Raw genomic sequence first — 15,406 nt, forward strand, 5'->3', positions numbered from 1 at the left:
ATTGTAGGTGGCTGATAAATGGTGTCTTAGGCTACATCCACACGACAACGGCAACGAGATGTTATTTAAAAATATATCGCGTCCAAATGGGCAACAATCAGTAAAATATCAGGTCCATATGGCAACGCAACGCTTGCTGAAAACGATGCAATACACATGCCACACCTCTAGGGGCGCTGTAAGACGGTCCCTTCGGAGACACCAGAACAATAGAAGAAGTAAGGATGCATGCGCATAAACTATTATGCGCGAGACTTCATATTAGCCACAAAGTCAGGAAAATCTGTTTGTAAAATTACATTATAATGACCAAATACAATGAAAAGTATTTTTCCAGTCTCACCTGTGAAAGGTAATCCCATGTGATCTCGTTTGGACAGCAAACCTGTTGGTACAGTTAAACGCAGCTAATCTTTATTCTCCGCTTTGACCTATCCAAAATGGTGGCGAGGATGACGTATGATTCTACGCGGAAGGCGGCGTCTTTAATGGTCTGGAATAAATGTTGATGGATTAATTTGCTCCTCTACGCCCTTTTTGAGGAATGTATTGTCGGACTTAAATCAACATCTGAAGAGGTGAGATCGCTCCTTTTTTTCCCTATTTTTGCTGGCGGGATTGACTCTGCCCTAAGGGCAGAGTCTCTCTCTCTCTCTCTCTCTCTCTCTCTCTCTCTCACTTTGCACCATTACACAATAAATATTCACAGTGAAAATATTTTGTAAGCGCGTTTCATGAACCAAGTTATAGGATTTGTTGACAACTCGCATCGAGTTTGTTACACTTCTACCCGGCGTGAAGCACATGTGGTTGTGACGTCATCGTAAACAAATCCGTTCTACTCATCCAGACGACTTCACAACGGCAACGTTGCCAGATCTTTCCACTCTGGAACCCGTTCTCAAAAAGATTGCGTTTTGGGCACCCAAAACGCCGGTGCCGTGTGGACGCCAGGCCTAAACGATAAGCAATTGTATCGGAGTCACCTGAATCCGTTGCCGTGTGGACAGGGCCGTAGACCACCACCTCTGTTCAGTGATGGCCATTCCAGGTTGACAAAAATGGCTTCTTTAACTCCTCGCTCATACCAACGATCCTCTCTGGCTAAAATGTGTATGTTGCAATCCTGAAATGAGTGTCCTTTGTTGTAAAGATGAAGATAGACAGCAGAGTCCTGGCCTGAGGAACTGGCTCTCCTGTGTTGAGCCAGTTCCTCAACTGATCACCCACAGATCGATATAGCTTCCATGCTCATTATTGAGCATGTTATAAAATAGCACTTGATCCAGCACATCCTACTATTTTGCATGTAAGTATTAAATTGCATTCAATTATGGCACATGTGCAAGATGTTAAACTGAGATCATGAAATGTGTTGATTTGAGACTGATTTAACTTACTGTTCTGGTCTAATGATCCTCTGTTATGTTTTACAGATGCTTGCCTAACCACTGTGAGCATGGAGGAAGGTGCACTCAGACTTGGGACATTTTCAGCTGCTCCTGTGATGGCACTGGATACACCGGTGGCACCTGTCACACATGTATGTACACTTTCATTTGAAGCACACAGCATTTCTGTTACTATTCCTTCCAAGCTGTACTGTACCTATGTGGCTCAGGTATAACTGCTGGATTTCTGATTAATAATTCTTAATGTGCATAATTCTTTGGAGATTGAAATGACTTCCTGATGCAGATGACCAATAATCAGCATTAGTACTGTTTTACACTGTTATTTAAGAACGCTTGATTGACTTACATTGTAGAAGTTGTAATTGAGTTCTTAGTGGATTATATTTAGTGAATAATAGGGTATTGGAAGGTCTTTTTTAACCATGTGTGGCCTTCTTTAGATCATGCAAGGTGACAGAGTGAGTCACTATATGGCATCAGTGAAAAGGAAAGTGACTTGTGGCCTTTTGAGGTTTAACATTGTGCTTAAATACAAGTATGTGCATTGTGCCAAGTTAAAAGTAGAATTATGGAGGAAAAAATCTACTTGTGTGTCAGTGAAAAAGTATCTACATTTAAACATAAAGTATTCAATATAATTTGATGAAAAGAACTGAATACATGTTCATCATGCTTGTCATCAATATCAGGAAAATATTCTACTAACTCAGACAAACCTAAAATTCAGCTTTTTGAAATGAATGCTATGGCACATCAGCAAAACTTAACTAGAAGGGCACTTGGTAGAATGCAAACCTCCATCAAGCCACATATTCTGATTTACATCAAAATCTAATCAATTGGCCCATGGCCCACTTTTTCTCAAAATTTCATCAAAATCCATTCACAAATTTGAGTTATGTTGGGAACAAACAAATGGAGGCAAAAACATAACCTTCTTCAGCAAAGTTGCTGGAGGTAATTAGCTAGCGATTTTAACATGGTAATGCACAAAACGTAACTAACTAGCTAATTTAGCTAGCTAAATTACAAAATGTAACTAGCTAGCCAATAACTATAAAACATTTATAAATGTGGGTGGCACGGTGGTGTAGTGGTTAGCACGGTCGCCTCACAGCAAGAAGGTCCTGGGTTTGAGCCCAGTGGCCGGCGAGGGCCTTTCTGTGTCTGCATGGGTTTCCTCTGGGTGCTCCGGTTTCCCTCACAGTCCAAAGGCATGCAGGTTAGGTTAATTGGTGGCTCTCAATTGACCATAGGTGTCAGCCCTGCTGCAATAACCTGGTAACTTGTCCAGGGTGTACCCTGTCTCTCGCCCATAGTCAGCTGGGATAGGCTCCAGTTTGCCTGCAACCCTGTAGAACAGGATAAGCAGCTACAGATAATGGATGGATGGAACTGCAACATATTTAACTAGCTAGATTTATAACCCAATTTACATGGCTGATTAACCAATTAGTAGAAAGCATAACTAGCTAGCTAAGTTAACTTGACTCAGCATGCGTCCTGACCTTTGTTAATGAATTTTAAAAGGATGTTTCTGTCAGAAATAGGCAGCTGAGGTGAAGTGAGGACCCAAGAGCAGACTCGTGACAGGCAGTGTACAGAGAAAAACTTCTTTAATGAAGTACAGGGCAGCAGTACAGTAGGGCTCAGGCAAAAATCAGTGGTCAAAGAACGGGCCAGGAGGTCAAAAACACAGAGGAGCAGGTAGGCACCGTTAGGGACAAAAACAGGACAGAAAAATCTTCACAAAAACCAAAGAACACAGGGACAAGGGAAATCCAGGCAGAGGAGGCAAAAACAATCCAAAAGAACAGGCAGGTAAAACAGGGGCAAAAAACTGGACAGAAAACAAGGCTCATGATGGAGTGCAGCAGTCCTCACAGAAACTGATGTAGGATGTCACAGCCTCAGTGTACTCATCCAGACTATTGGTAGCAGTCCTGAACACATAGTTTGTCCAGTCCAAGCACGCCTGGAGGTTCTCTGCAGCCTCACTGCTCCACATCTTAGATGTCCTCACTACAGGTTTCCTCAGCTTTAATTTCTGCCTGTATGCAGGAATCAGATGAAGAAGCCTGAATAGAAAGCTATGGGAAAATCTTTAACACCAAAGATGGTGGTTGTATGCACTTATTCCACTCCTCCTGTCAAATAGCCAATCGTCTGCTGAACCAGGAGATATATTAAACTAATCTTGTTGTTGCACTGACTCAAACGCATAGCATAGTAGAAGTATAGCAACCTTGCGCATACATAGTATAACCTTTTTTGGGGGGGGGGGCTTTTTAAACCTCATTTTGGGGAAAATTCACCAAACCTTTTAAGCACTGGGGTCCCCCCATCAGATTTGACTGATGTTTCTATACATACAGTTGTTATGTCCCAGTGGCCATTGAAAGTGTAGTTACAACTCTCTCCCCATTCATTTACTGTAAATGGCAGCCTGATCTTGTTTGCCTAAAACACCTGCCCAAGCAAGTTACCAAGATGGCTGTCGAGTGGCAGGACTCACCTATAATGACTTCAAATACTAAATTCCAGTAATACTTGAGTAAAGTACAAATCTTTCAAAATGGTACTTCAGCACAGTAACTAAGTCAAGTTTTGAAGAGTCCAACCTTGGGAGATAAGATCAATCTTTATACTCTAAACATGATATCAGTGACAGATGGGAAAAACTAACCATAACCAACAAGATCCAAGCTGATTAAAGTAGAATTTTTTTTGTAGAATTTGATACATTCAGTTATCTTACAATATTTAAACAATATTGGCTAACGTTGAGTGGTATATCAGATATATTCCATTCAACTAGCATGATATTGAATGAATCGAAGTCAGCATCTGTGATGGTATGAATGTGCATTAGTGCACATGACATGGGTAGTTTGTACATCTGGGAAGACATCATTAATGCTGAATGATATATACACATTTCAGAGCAATATGCTGCCATCCAGGCAAAACCTTTTTCAGGGAAGGCCTTCCTTCTTTCAGCAAGACAATGCCAAACTGCTTTCTACACATATTAAAACTGCATGGCTCTGTAGTCAAAGAGTCCTGGTGCTAAACTAGATGCCGTGTTGCTGACATCAAATTCAAAATCAGCATTTAAAAAAAAAAAATCTCAGTTTCAACATTTGATATGATGTCTTTTACTATTTTCAATGAAATATAGGGTTTCCAAGGTTTGCAAATCATCACATTCTGTTTTTATGTTTTACACAGTGTCCCAAATTTATGGAATTGGGGTTGTATTATGAAATGCATTTGGGAAATATAGCTAATGTTATACTTGCCTACTCAATTAAAAACCATTTTAGTATTTAAATGATTTCACTATGGCTGTTTAAAACAAGCAAAAAAGTTATATAGGTTCTAAATAGGGCTGCACAATATATCGAAAAAGTATCGATATCGCGATATCATAGTTTGCGATACACATACCGCAAAAATTACTTAAATTTCGATAAAAGGCACATTTTTCTGTGCCTTCCAATCACATTTGAATGTCAACAAGTGCCGTGGGATAACTCCGCCCCCTATTGCAAAACAAGTAAAAGCTTCGTGGTGATGGCGGAAGGCGGGAGCAAGTGTGGTGAGACAAACTTGTGTGAGGAGGAACTGGTTTCCAAAAAAAAAAAAAAATGCACGTCTGCTATTTGGAAGTACTTTGGATTCAGGAGGGGTGATGTACTGCAAACTCAGGTACTTTGCAAGACGTACCTGTAAAACAGTGGTGGGGCGGCTCACTGGGACAAACACTGCTGTACAGAAGCATAAAAACATAAAACCGCGCTCTCTCTCTCACACACACACACACACACACACACACACACACACAACCGCTCTCTCACTCTCACACACTACCGCTCTCACTCTCTCTCTCACACACACACTACCGCTCGCTCACTCACACACGCTACCGCGCTCTCTCTCTCTCTCTCTCTCTCTCACACACACACCACTGCTCTCTCACCCGCATGTGTTATCAACAGATTGTGTTTGAGTTTATGGTGAATCTGTGTCGCTCACCTTCATCTCCCGGGAGCCGCTGAAATTGCCATTTTGAATGCTTTATGTTAAGATAGATAGATAGATAGATAGATAGATAGATAGATAGATAGATAGATAGATAGATAGATAGATAGATAGATAGATAGATAGATATCTGTACGGCGATGAAGGCTGAAAGCCTATACGCCAGTCCTTATAGTCTTTGCAGTTTCAGTTAGTCAAAACACATCCACTGGGGCCTTAAAATTGAAGAGCAGTCGATGGTCCTTCCAGAAGTTATCCAGTCTGGACTTGAATGAGTTCAGAGTTGGAGCGGTGACCACTTCTTCTGGTAGTCCATTCCACTCGTTCACCACTCTTTGTGTGAAGAAGTGAAGCCTCTGTCTTGAGCAGCTGCGCATCTTTACGATCTTGAAAGGATGCCCTCGCGTCATACTTTTCTTCTCCACAGGAAACATCTTCTCACAGTTGACCTCATACAGTTGATGTGTATACTTATATACATGAATCATATCCCCTCTCAGTCTGCGGAGGACTAATGTTGGCAGGCGTAGGCACCTTAGTCTTTCTTCATAGCTCTTATCCTCCAATTCTGGAACAAGCTTTGTGGCCCTGCGCTGGACAGCTTCTATCAACTCTATTTCTTTCACCCACATAGGACTCCAGACTGATGCTGCATATTCTAGTCTTGGTCTAATTAGACCTTTATACAGGTAACTGAACACTGATTTATCTATGAAACTAAATGTTCTGCGCATAATTCCAACCAAACGGTTTGCTGCTGACACAATGCTGTGACAGTGTTTAACAAAGGTCAGCTCATCGTCAATATAAACTCCCAGGTCTTTCTCAACTTCACTAACTTTCAATGTTGTCTTATCTTCCCCTTCTCCCATAGTGTAAGATGCGTTTGAATTTCCCAAGCGTAGAACCCTGCATTTGTCAGGGTGAAAAATGAGCTGCCATTCCTGTGACCACCTGACCATCTTGTCAATGTTCTGCTGTAAGGTTTCCCTATCCTTATCATTGTTTGCCATATGGTAAACTTTCGTGTCATCTGCATAAATTTTGATCCCACAGTCAACTACATCAGGCAAGTCATTTATGAACAGAACAAACAAGAGTGGGCCAAGAATGCTCCCTTGAGGTATCCCACTAATGACGTTCTCCCATGAAGAGAAAGCACCATTGACACACACTCGCTGCTTCCTTTCACTCAGGAATGATTCAATCCATTGTAGGATGTTGCCTTCTACCCCATAGCTTTTCACTTTCATCAGGAGATGAAATGTAATGTAGTTTTCAGTTTTTTGTTTACTTCAACTTAAGACATTTTCTGCTGCGCTCACAAAAATTAAGAGATTTAAAGATAATTGATGGACACCATTGCAGGTGTAGCCATGTTTTTCCAATAAAAAATAATGTTGGAATGGAAGCGATGCATTGGGTGTTTTTTTAAAATGCTAGATACAGGGCAGAATGGCGAGTAGAGGTAAGAAAAACATTATATATTTAATTATCGTGATACATATCGATATCAAGATATTCAGTCATGTTATTGAATATCGCATATTTTTCTGATATCGTACAGCCCTAGTTCTAAATATAACTGAAGCAGAATAAAGCTTTGTCTTTGGTTATTACTTCTAGAAGGATCTATACATGGGCGTTGCCACCATTGAATGTGAAGGGGACGTGTCCCCTTCACATTTCATAATTCTTCATTTGGACCCCCCCCACATTTCATCTCATCTCATTATCTCTAGCCGCTTTATCCTGTTCTACAGAGTCGCAGGCAAGCTGGAGCCTATCCCAGCTGACTATGGGCGAAAGGCGGGGGACACCCTGGACAAGTTGCCAGGTCATCACAGGGCTGACACATAGACACAGACAACCATTCACACTCACATTCACACCTACGGTCAATTTAGAGTCACCAGTTAACCTAACCTGCATGTCTTTGGACTGTGGGGGAAACCGGAGCACCCGGAGGAAACCCACGCGGACACGGGGAGAACATGCAAACTCTGCACAGAAAGGCCCTCACCGGCCATGGGGCTCGAACCCGGACCTTCTTACTGTGAGGCGACAGCGCTAACCACTACAGTGCCTTGAAAAAGTATTCATACCCCTTGAAATTTTTCACATTTTTCCACCTTACAACCACGAACTTAAAAGTTTTTTATTGAGATTTTATGTGATAGACCAACACAGAGTAGCACATAATTGTGAAGTGAAACAAAAATGATAAATGGTCTTCAAAATTTTAAACAAATAAAAATCTGAAAAAATGTGGTGTGCATTAGTATTCAGCCACCTGTACTCTGATACCGCTAAATACAATCCAGTGCAATCAATTGCCTTCAGAAGTCATCTAATTAGTTAATAGAGTCCTACTGTGTGTAATTTACTCTCAGCATAAATACACTTGTTCTTTGAAGGCCTCAGTGGTTTGTTAGAGAACACTGAAGAACAAACAGCATCATGAAGACCAAAGAACTCACCAGATAGGTCAGGGATAAAGTTCTGGAGAAGTTTAAAGCAGGGTTAGGTTATAAAAAAATATCCCAAGCTCTGAACATCTCAAGAAGCACTGTTCAATCCATCATTCAAAAATGGAAAAAGTATGGCACAACTGCAAACCTACCAAGACATGGCCATCCACCTAAACTGACAGAGCAAGCAAGGAGAGCACTGGTCAGAGAAGCAGCCAAGAGGCCCATGATCACTCTGGAGGAGCTGCAGAAATCCACAGCTCAGGTGGGAGAATCTGTGCACAGGACAACTATAATTCGTACACTCCACAAATCTGGCCTTTTTGGAAGAGTGGCAAGAAGAAAGCCATTGTTGAACGACAGGCATAAGAAGTCCCATTTGCAGTTTGCCAGAAGCCATGTAGGGGACACAGCAAACATGTGGAAGAAGGTGTTTTGGTCAGATGAGACCAAAGTTGAACTTTTTGGCCTAAATGCAAAGTGCTATGTGTGGCGGAAAACTAACACTGCTCATCACCCTGCACACACCATCCCCACTGTGAAACATGGTGGTGGCAGCATCATGCTATGGGGATGCTTTTTTTCAGCAGGGGCAGGGAAGCTGGTCAGAGTTGATGGGAAGATGGATGGAGCTAAATACAGGGCAATCCTGGAAGAAAACCTGTTGGAGGCTGCAAAAGACTTGAGACTGGGAAGGAGATTCACCTTCCAGCAAGACCATGACCCTAAACGTACAGCCAGAGCTACAATGGAATGGTTTAGATCAAAGAATATTCATGTGTTAGAATGGCCCAGTCAAAGTCCAGACCTAAATCCCATTGAGCATCTATGGCAAGACTTGAAAATTGCTGTTCACAGACGCTCTCCATCCAATCTGGCTGAGCTTGAGCTATTTTGCAAAGAAGAATGGGCAAAAATTTCAGTGTCTAGACGTGCAAAGCTGGTAGAGACATACCACAAAAGACTTGCAGCTGTAATTGCAGCAAAAGGTGGCTCTACAAAGTATTGACGCAGGGGGGCTGAATACTAATGCACATTACATTTTTCAGATTTTTATTTGTTTAAAATTTTGAAGACCATTTATCATTTTCGTTTCACTTCACAATTATGTGCTACTCTGTGTTGGTCTATCACATAAAATCTCAATAAAAAACTTTTAAGTTCGTGGTTGTAAGGTGGAAAAACGTGAAAAAGTTCAAGGGGTATGAATACTTTTTCAAGGCACTGTACACCACCATGCCGCGCCCCCCACTTAACATAAAATATTAGTTCACCCAGCGCCGTTTCTATTGCTTCGTGAAAGAATCCATTCCACTTGATCGATAAGAGAATACACAGACCACTGAAAATCCACTCCGGGTTTTCCCGACAACAACTCACTGCACGCAGTTTTCTGGAAAGTAAGATGGGAAATCAGTGTCTGGGGAAGGAATAGTAGAAAGGAAAGCAATGGAGAGAGATGGATGTTATTCCAGGTGGATTGTGAAGGAAAGGGGGATAAAAGTTATGAAGTGGTAGAAATTGTGGTGACACCAATGTAAGAAGGAGTTATATCTATAAATCTATTTGTTATACTCATCTGTAAATGCTACTGTAGTACCACCATTGCATGTAGGTTGACAAAACTGCACTTGTTCATTGTGTGAAGTTCTCTTTTATGTGTCATTGCTTGACACAGTGTGATTTTGTGTTATGAAGACTGCATGATGCCATGGCATTTTTGTTACGAGTATCACTAAATCCGAAAAAAGTAAAATGCACCCACTAAAGTCAATGTTGGTGGTTAACAAAATTGCACCTTGTTGAAGTTGCGTTTGTAATGAGAAAACTGACAACTTCTCACATTTCAGACTCAGAGCCGTGAGTCGTTTTTATTAGCACTAAAAGTAAATCTCCAAACATCGCGCTGCGCATGAACAGAAAAGCAGCGTGTAAAAACATAACCAGGTTCCTTAAAGGGACCGCAACTATTATCGGAAGCACAACATTCAAGACGGTGAATTTATAAACAAGTGCTTAACAAAGAGCTGAGCAAAACCTGCATGGCAATGCTGTAACAAACACAGTTATGAAGGTGAATTATGCATACATTCAATGAGTGCACTACACACGTCCCCCCAGAATTCACCCTAATAGAAACATTTAAAAAAAAAAAATTAACGATGTGGGGGCGAATCAACCGTCCACAGCGGCTCTGCCGAATGGGGGAACACGGAATCGGCTCCTGAGTGGCCATCCGCGGTGTCCCCACACGGCATGGCAGAGGATCAGGAGGATCGGGAACTGGGGGCCTAGCCACAGGTCGTCCTCGTTTTGGGGGTTGGGCCAGCTCGACTGGCTTGGCTAGATCCAGGTGAGCTGGTTTAAGACGATCCACTGATACACTCTCCGGTTTGCCCCCAATGTCTACCACAAAGTGCTTGTCCCCTGCCTCCACAACACGGAAAGGGCTTTCGTAAGGTGGGTGGAGTGGTCCTCTGTGACCATCAACGCGAATGAAAACATAGCCAGCTGACTGAAGACCACTGGGGACATGAGAGTTCGGCAAACCGTGACAGGAGGTAGGCTTTGGCACGAACAGCCTGGCATTGTCCAAAAGGGAAGAACGCTGGAGTGTGGCTGACCAAGGGGTCGTGATGCTGGGGACGAAATCCCCTGGGACGCGCAGTGGCTGACCATAGACCAGCCCTGCCGAGGAGGACTGGAGGTCTTCCTTTGGTGCTGTCCTGATGCCCAGCATGACCCATGGGAGTTTGTCAACCCAGAAGCTGTCCTTCAGACTGGCACGCAGGGAGGCTTTCATTGATCTGTGAAAATGCTCACAGAGGCCATTACTCTGGGGGTGGTATGCTGTGGTGCGGTGGAGTTTAACTCCCAAGCTTTCAGCGACCGCATTCCAAAGTTCAGACGTAAACTGTACGCCGCGGTCTGAGGAAATGTCTGAGGGGGTGCCGAAACGGGATACCCAAGTGCCAATAAATGCCCGTGCTACATCAGCCGATGTTATGGACGACAGTGGAACAGCTTCTGCCCATCGTGTGGTCCTGTCGACCATAGTCAGCAAATGAGTGTAACCCTGTGAGGGAGGCAGTGGTCCGACCAGGTCGATGTTCACATGGTCGAAACGTCGTTCCGGTACCTCAAACTGTTGTAATGGAGCTTTGGTGTGTCGGTGGACTTTGGCACGTTGGCACTCCACGCAGGTGTTCGCCCAATCCCTCACATCCTTTTTAAGCCCATGCCACACAAACTTGGCTGCCACCAGCCGTTGTGAGGCCTTGGTCCCTGGGTGTGAAAGACCATGTATGGCATCAAAAACAGGCCGCCTCCACTTTGCAGGGACGACAGGCCTAGGAGGGCCCATGGAGATGTCGCAAAGCAGGGTGGTGCCAGCATCATTAAATGATACCTCCCGCAGTCACAGTCCCATAACGGATGACCGGAGAGCCAGCACGTCCAGGTCTGTGGCCTGCTCCGCTGCCATGCTGCTGTAGTCCAGGCCGAGGTGGACTGCCCCTGCAACAGCACGGGAGAGGCAGTCTGCGACATGGTTGCTTTTTCCAGCGACGTGTGCAATGTCTGTCGTGAACTCGGAAATGTAAGTCAGCTGCCGCTGTTGCCAGCCAGACCATGGCTCAGTGACTTTGGACATGGCAAAAGTCAGTGGCTTGTGGTCCACAAAAACGGTGAACCGGCGCCCCTCCAGCATTGAACGAAAGTGTCGGATGGCGAGGTACACACCAAGCAACTCCCGGTCGAAGGTGCTATACTTCCGTTCACTGGGGCGCAATTGCCTGCTGAAAAAAGCAAGAGGCTGCCAGGCGTGACCAACCCACTGTTCATAAACCGCACCCACCGCGTAGTCCGAGGCATCTGTGGTAAGAGCGATTGGGGCAGAGGTGGCAGGATGGGCCAGCATGGCAGCCTTAGCCAGGGCCGCTTTAGTGTCAACAAAGGCCTTGTCTCTGTCCGGGGTCCAGTTCACAGCATGCTTAGGCTTGCCGCCTTTCAGGGCCTCGTACAAGGGTCGCATGATTTGGGCGGCCCTGGGGAGAAAACGATGGTAAAAGTTCACCATGCCGAGAAACTCCTGTAGGGCTTTGACTGTGACTGGGCATGGGAAAGCGGCGACAGCCTCCACCTTTGATGGAAGAGGGACGAGCCCATCCCTTGTGACTCTGTGTCCCAGAAAGTCTATGGTGGAGAGCCCGAACTGGCACTTCGCTGTATTGATGATGAGTCCATGCTCGCTGAGTCGCTCGAACAGAGTGCGAAGGTGCGACAGGTGTTCAGAAAGCGATGAACTTGCCATGAGAATGTCGTCAAGGTATACGAAAACGAAGGGGAGATCCCGTAACACTGAGTCCATGAGCCGTTGGAAAGTTTGAGCTGCATTCTTGAGCCCGAACGGTGTGTGCAAGTACTCAAACAAACCAAACGGTGTGATCACTGCTGTTTTCGGGATGTCAAGGGGGCATACGGGCACCTGATGGTATCCTCTGATTAAGTCTACCTTCGAAAAAATGACCTTGCCAGCCAGGTGAGCTGACACATCCTGTATGTGTGGAACTGGGTAGCGGTCAGGCGTTGTCACGTCGTTGAGTCGTCGGTAGTCTCCACAAGGCCTCCAGCCAGCGCTCGAAACTAACGGTGTCCCGACGTCCCGGGGACCATAAAAAATGTCATCGGGACACAAAATTATCATATCTGGGACAATCCCGGGACAATGGAAAAAAATAGATCTAGAAAAAAAGTTCTACATTAATATTATTTACAAAGCCGTAACACATACGTAGACATTCACCTAATTTGTCAATTTTAATTTTAAAACGTTAACAGCGAAAAATACATAGTAGCTACACTTTCGATGCACCTGCATCCGTAGGCTACAGAGCAGCGCATTCTGTTCTAGAATCTTCGGCCAGAGTCCGCATTATATGGACTTGGAATGGAATTGCTACCGCACACGCTGCGCCGACTCTTGCCAGAACAAAAATGCTTAAGTGGTTGAAGCGGACCGACCGCGGGGAAGAAACTGAAAGCCCAGACATAACGTCTCCGGGACCTTCAGGATCCAAAGTGTCATCGCCTGGTCTGCAGGCAACGCTAGCAACTGAATGAACTTAATGAACACTGTTAGACACGTTATAAAATACAACAGGAATGATGTGGATGATATTGACGGAAGATACCGTTCAACAGAATAAGTGAGTTTTCTTGGTGTCTTTCTAGTTCAGAAAGTTTAGTCAGTCAGCAGCACAACTAGGCTCGGACCTGGCACTATGTTGATGTCGCTAACATTTGCACCCGGCAGCGAAAGTTCATAAAAATGGATAACGGAAAGTTCATAAAAATGGATAACGGTAATGGATAACGGAAAGTTCATAAAAATGGATAACGGAAATGGATAACGGAAAGTTCATAAAAATGGATAACGGTAATGGATAACGGAAAGTTCATAAAAATGGATAACGGTAATGGATAACGGAAAGTTCATAAAAATGGATAACGGTAATGGTGAAAATGATAAGTTGGCCTTATAAGTGCCAACAGATATTCAAGGTATAAGTAGATGAAATGAACATAAAAGGGGTCTTATTTTCAGCTAAAGTGTACTGCAGATGTAGGGAGTTGAAACATTTTCTGAATGAGCTAGTTGGCCCCTTTAAATAAACGGGTATCTATTCATACAGTGAGATCGCCAAAGTTTAATAAACTGAAAATGCAATAACTGTAATTTTGAAGTAGATGATGTATAGGACATGTGTCGCTTGTGTCTTGTGACCAGGGCTGGAGTGGGCCCTGTTTTCAGTCCGGGAGTTTAATTCACATTCAGGCCACTTTGAAATGGAGGAGGAATTTGAGTACATTAAAAAAGATAAAACAAATAACTGTTCTTTCACAATGCTTTTTATTTGGTTTAAATTCAGGTAGTGACAATGTATGTTGTTCGTTGTTCTCTGCATTACTTTAGGGTTAATAAAACTTCCATTATGCAGTAGTTTAATGACCACAAACGTAATGCAGAGACCGACGAACGATTTCATCTAGTATGAGACGGGGCTCCACTTAAAACTGGATGGTGTGTGGCCGCGTGTCTAATCCGCATATACATTTATCTGTGTCACCAACATGTCCCAAAGTTCCTTAGTGAAAATATTTGAAAACACATCCAAAGGACATGCATCTTCAGAAATCGGCATCTTCGGCCCGGGTGTGGGAATGAACTTTTACGTCGGGGGCGAAATCCAGCTGACTGCCACTCCAAATAGCAAAGCAGCGAGTATGGCTGATTGTTTCGCGTTATTTAAGACGAATTACACAACACATTTTTAGTCACATAGTCTTAAAATAACGAAAGCACCCATCTCGCGTGCATTTGAACCAATGCTTGTGCATTACATGCCGCATACGCCTCGAAAATAATGGCAAATCAACAATGCTGGGTACTCAGCAACTGGCAGATAAAGTGTGAGGGCGCATTAGGCAACTCAAAAATGGTTAAATGAAATGTAGGCTAAAGCAAGTGTTCGATTCTGCTTAGAATATTGGCATACGCATACACCTCTTCTAAGTTATATATTTAACAACAATTATTTAACATCAAATATGACTTCTAGGCTTATGTGTTCATAACCACAATGTGCGCACGCCTGTGGAAATGCACGGTGTGACAGCGAGATGAAATAGGCTGGATGAGGAAATAACGCGCAACAGCACATTTGGGACCTGTTCATCTAAAATTGTTAATAACTGGGATCTAAAGCAATGTCCGGTTCTTCTTAGAATTAAGACATACACCACATCTATACCGTGTAAATTGAGAGATTTCACATGACAGCAAAAAGCTGAATTGACATTGCAAACTATCGACACATTATAGGCCTAGCATAGACTGATAAAATCGACAAACAGGGTTATCATACTCCATATCTTTCATAACCTACCAGCTGGTCTTGAGAACATATCTGTCAATTTGGCACATTTTGCTGCCACCTCCTTCCTTTTTTGAAGCTTCGCCCTTTCGGTTCCACCTGGCCTCTTTCTGCCCTCCATCACTGACGCGAGCTGTTTCGCGCCAATGTTGTTTAAGTTCCCCGCAATACAGAGGAGGAGTCTTGGACCAAACCAACTGCAATAGAGGGGAGGGGAGAATTTCCTTATTTGGTAGCGCCTATTTAATCTGCTGCGATGCTGTCGGCGTCTGGGCTGCCATGTGAAAATGCAGAGTGCAGTTGAATTGATGATTAATGCAAGAATAAGATCAGTGACCAAAATTAGTGAAAATTATTTTCCCCATGCTCCAAGCAGGCCACCATTGATGGTTTGGGCCGGGGATGGTCCCGGCTAAATATAGGGCCACCCCGGCATTGCTTGTGACTTATTGTAAAAATGATATAAAGGGTTCAAAATCACATAGTTACAAATATAATAGTAACTTCATATGATAATATTAACCACTGGTTATTTCAGAGA

General features: G+C 43.6%; 1 protein-coding gene across 1 annotated transcript in view; it reads left to right on the forward strand.

Moving 5' to 3' along the window:
- The window catches only part of LOC132867592 (contactin-associated protein-like 2), a 274,602-nt gene that overhangs the window by 77,905 nt on the left and 181,291 nt on the right, over window positions 1-15,406 (forward strand). Inside the window, exon 11 of the mRNA XM_060900577.1 lies at window positions 1,437-1,543. Within this exon, the coding sequence (XP_060756560.1) occupies window positions 1,437-1,543 (107 nt within the window). The remainder of the gene's footprint in view (window positions 1-1,436; window positions 1,544-15,406) is intronic.

The sequence above is a fragment of the Neoarius graeffei genome, chromosome 19 (genome assembly GCF_027579695.1).
Source record: "Neoarius graeffei isolate fNeoGra1 chromosome 19, fNeoGra1.pri, whole genome shotgun sequence".
Lineage (NCBI taxonomy): Eukaryota > Metazoa > Chordata > Actinopteri > Siluriformes > Ariidae > Neoarius > Neoarius graeffei.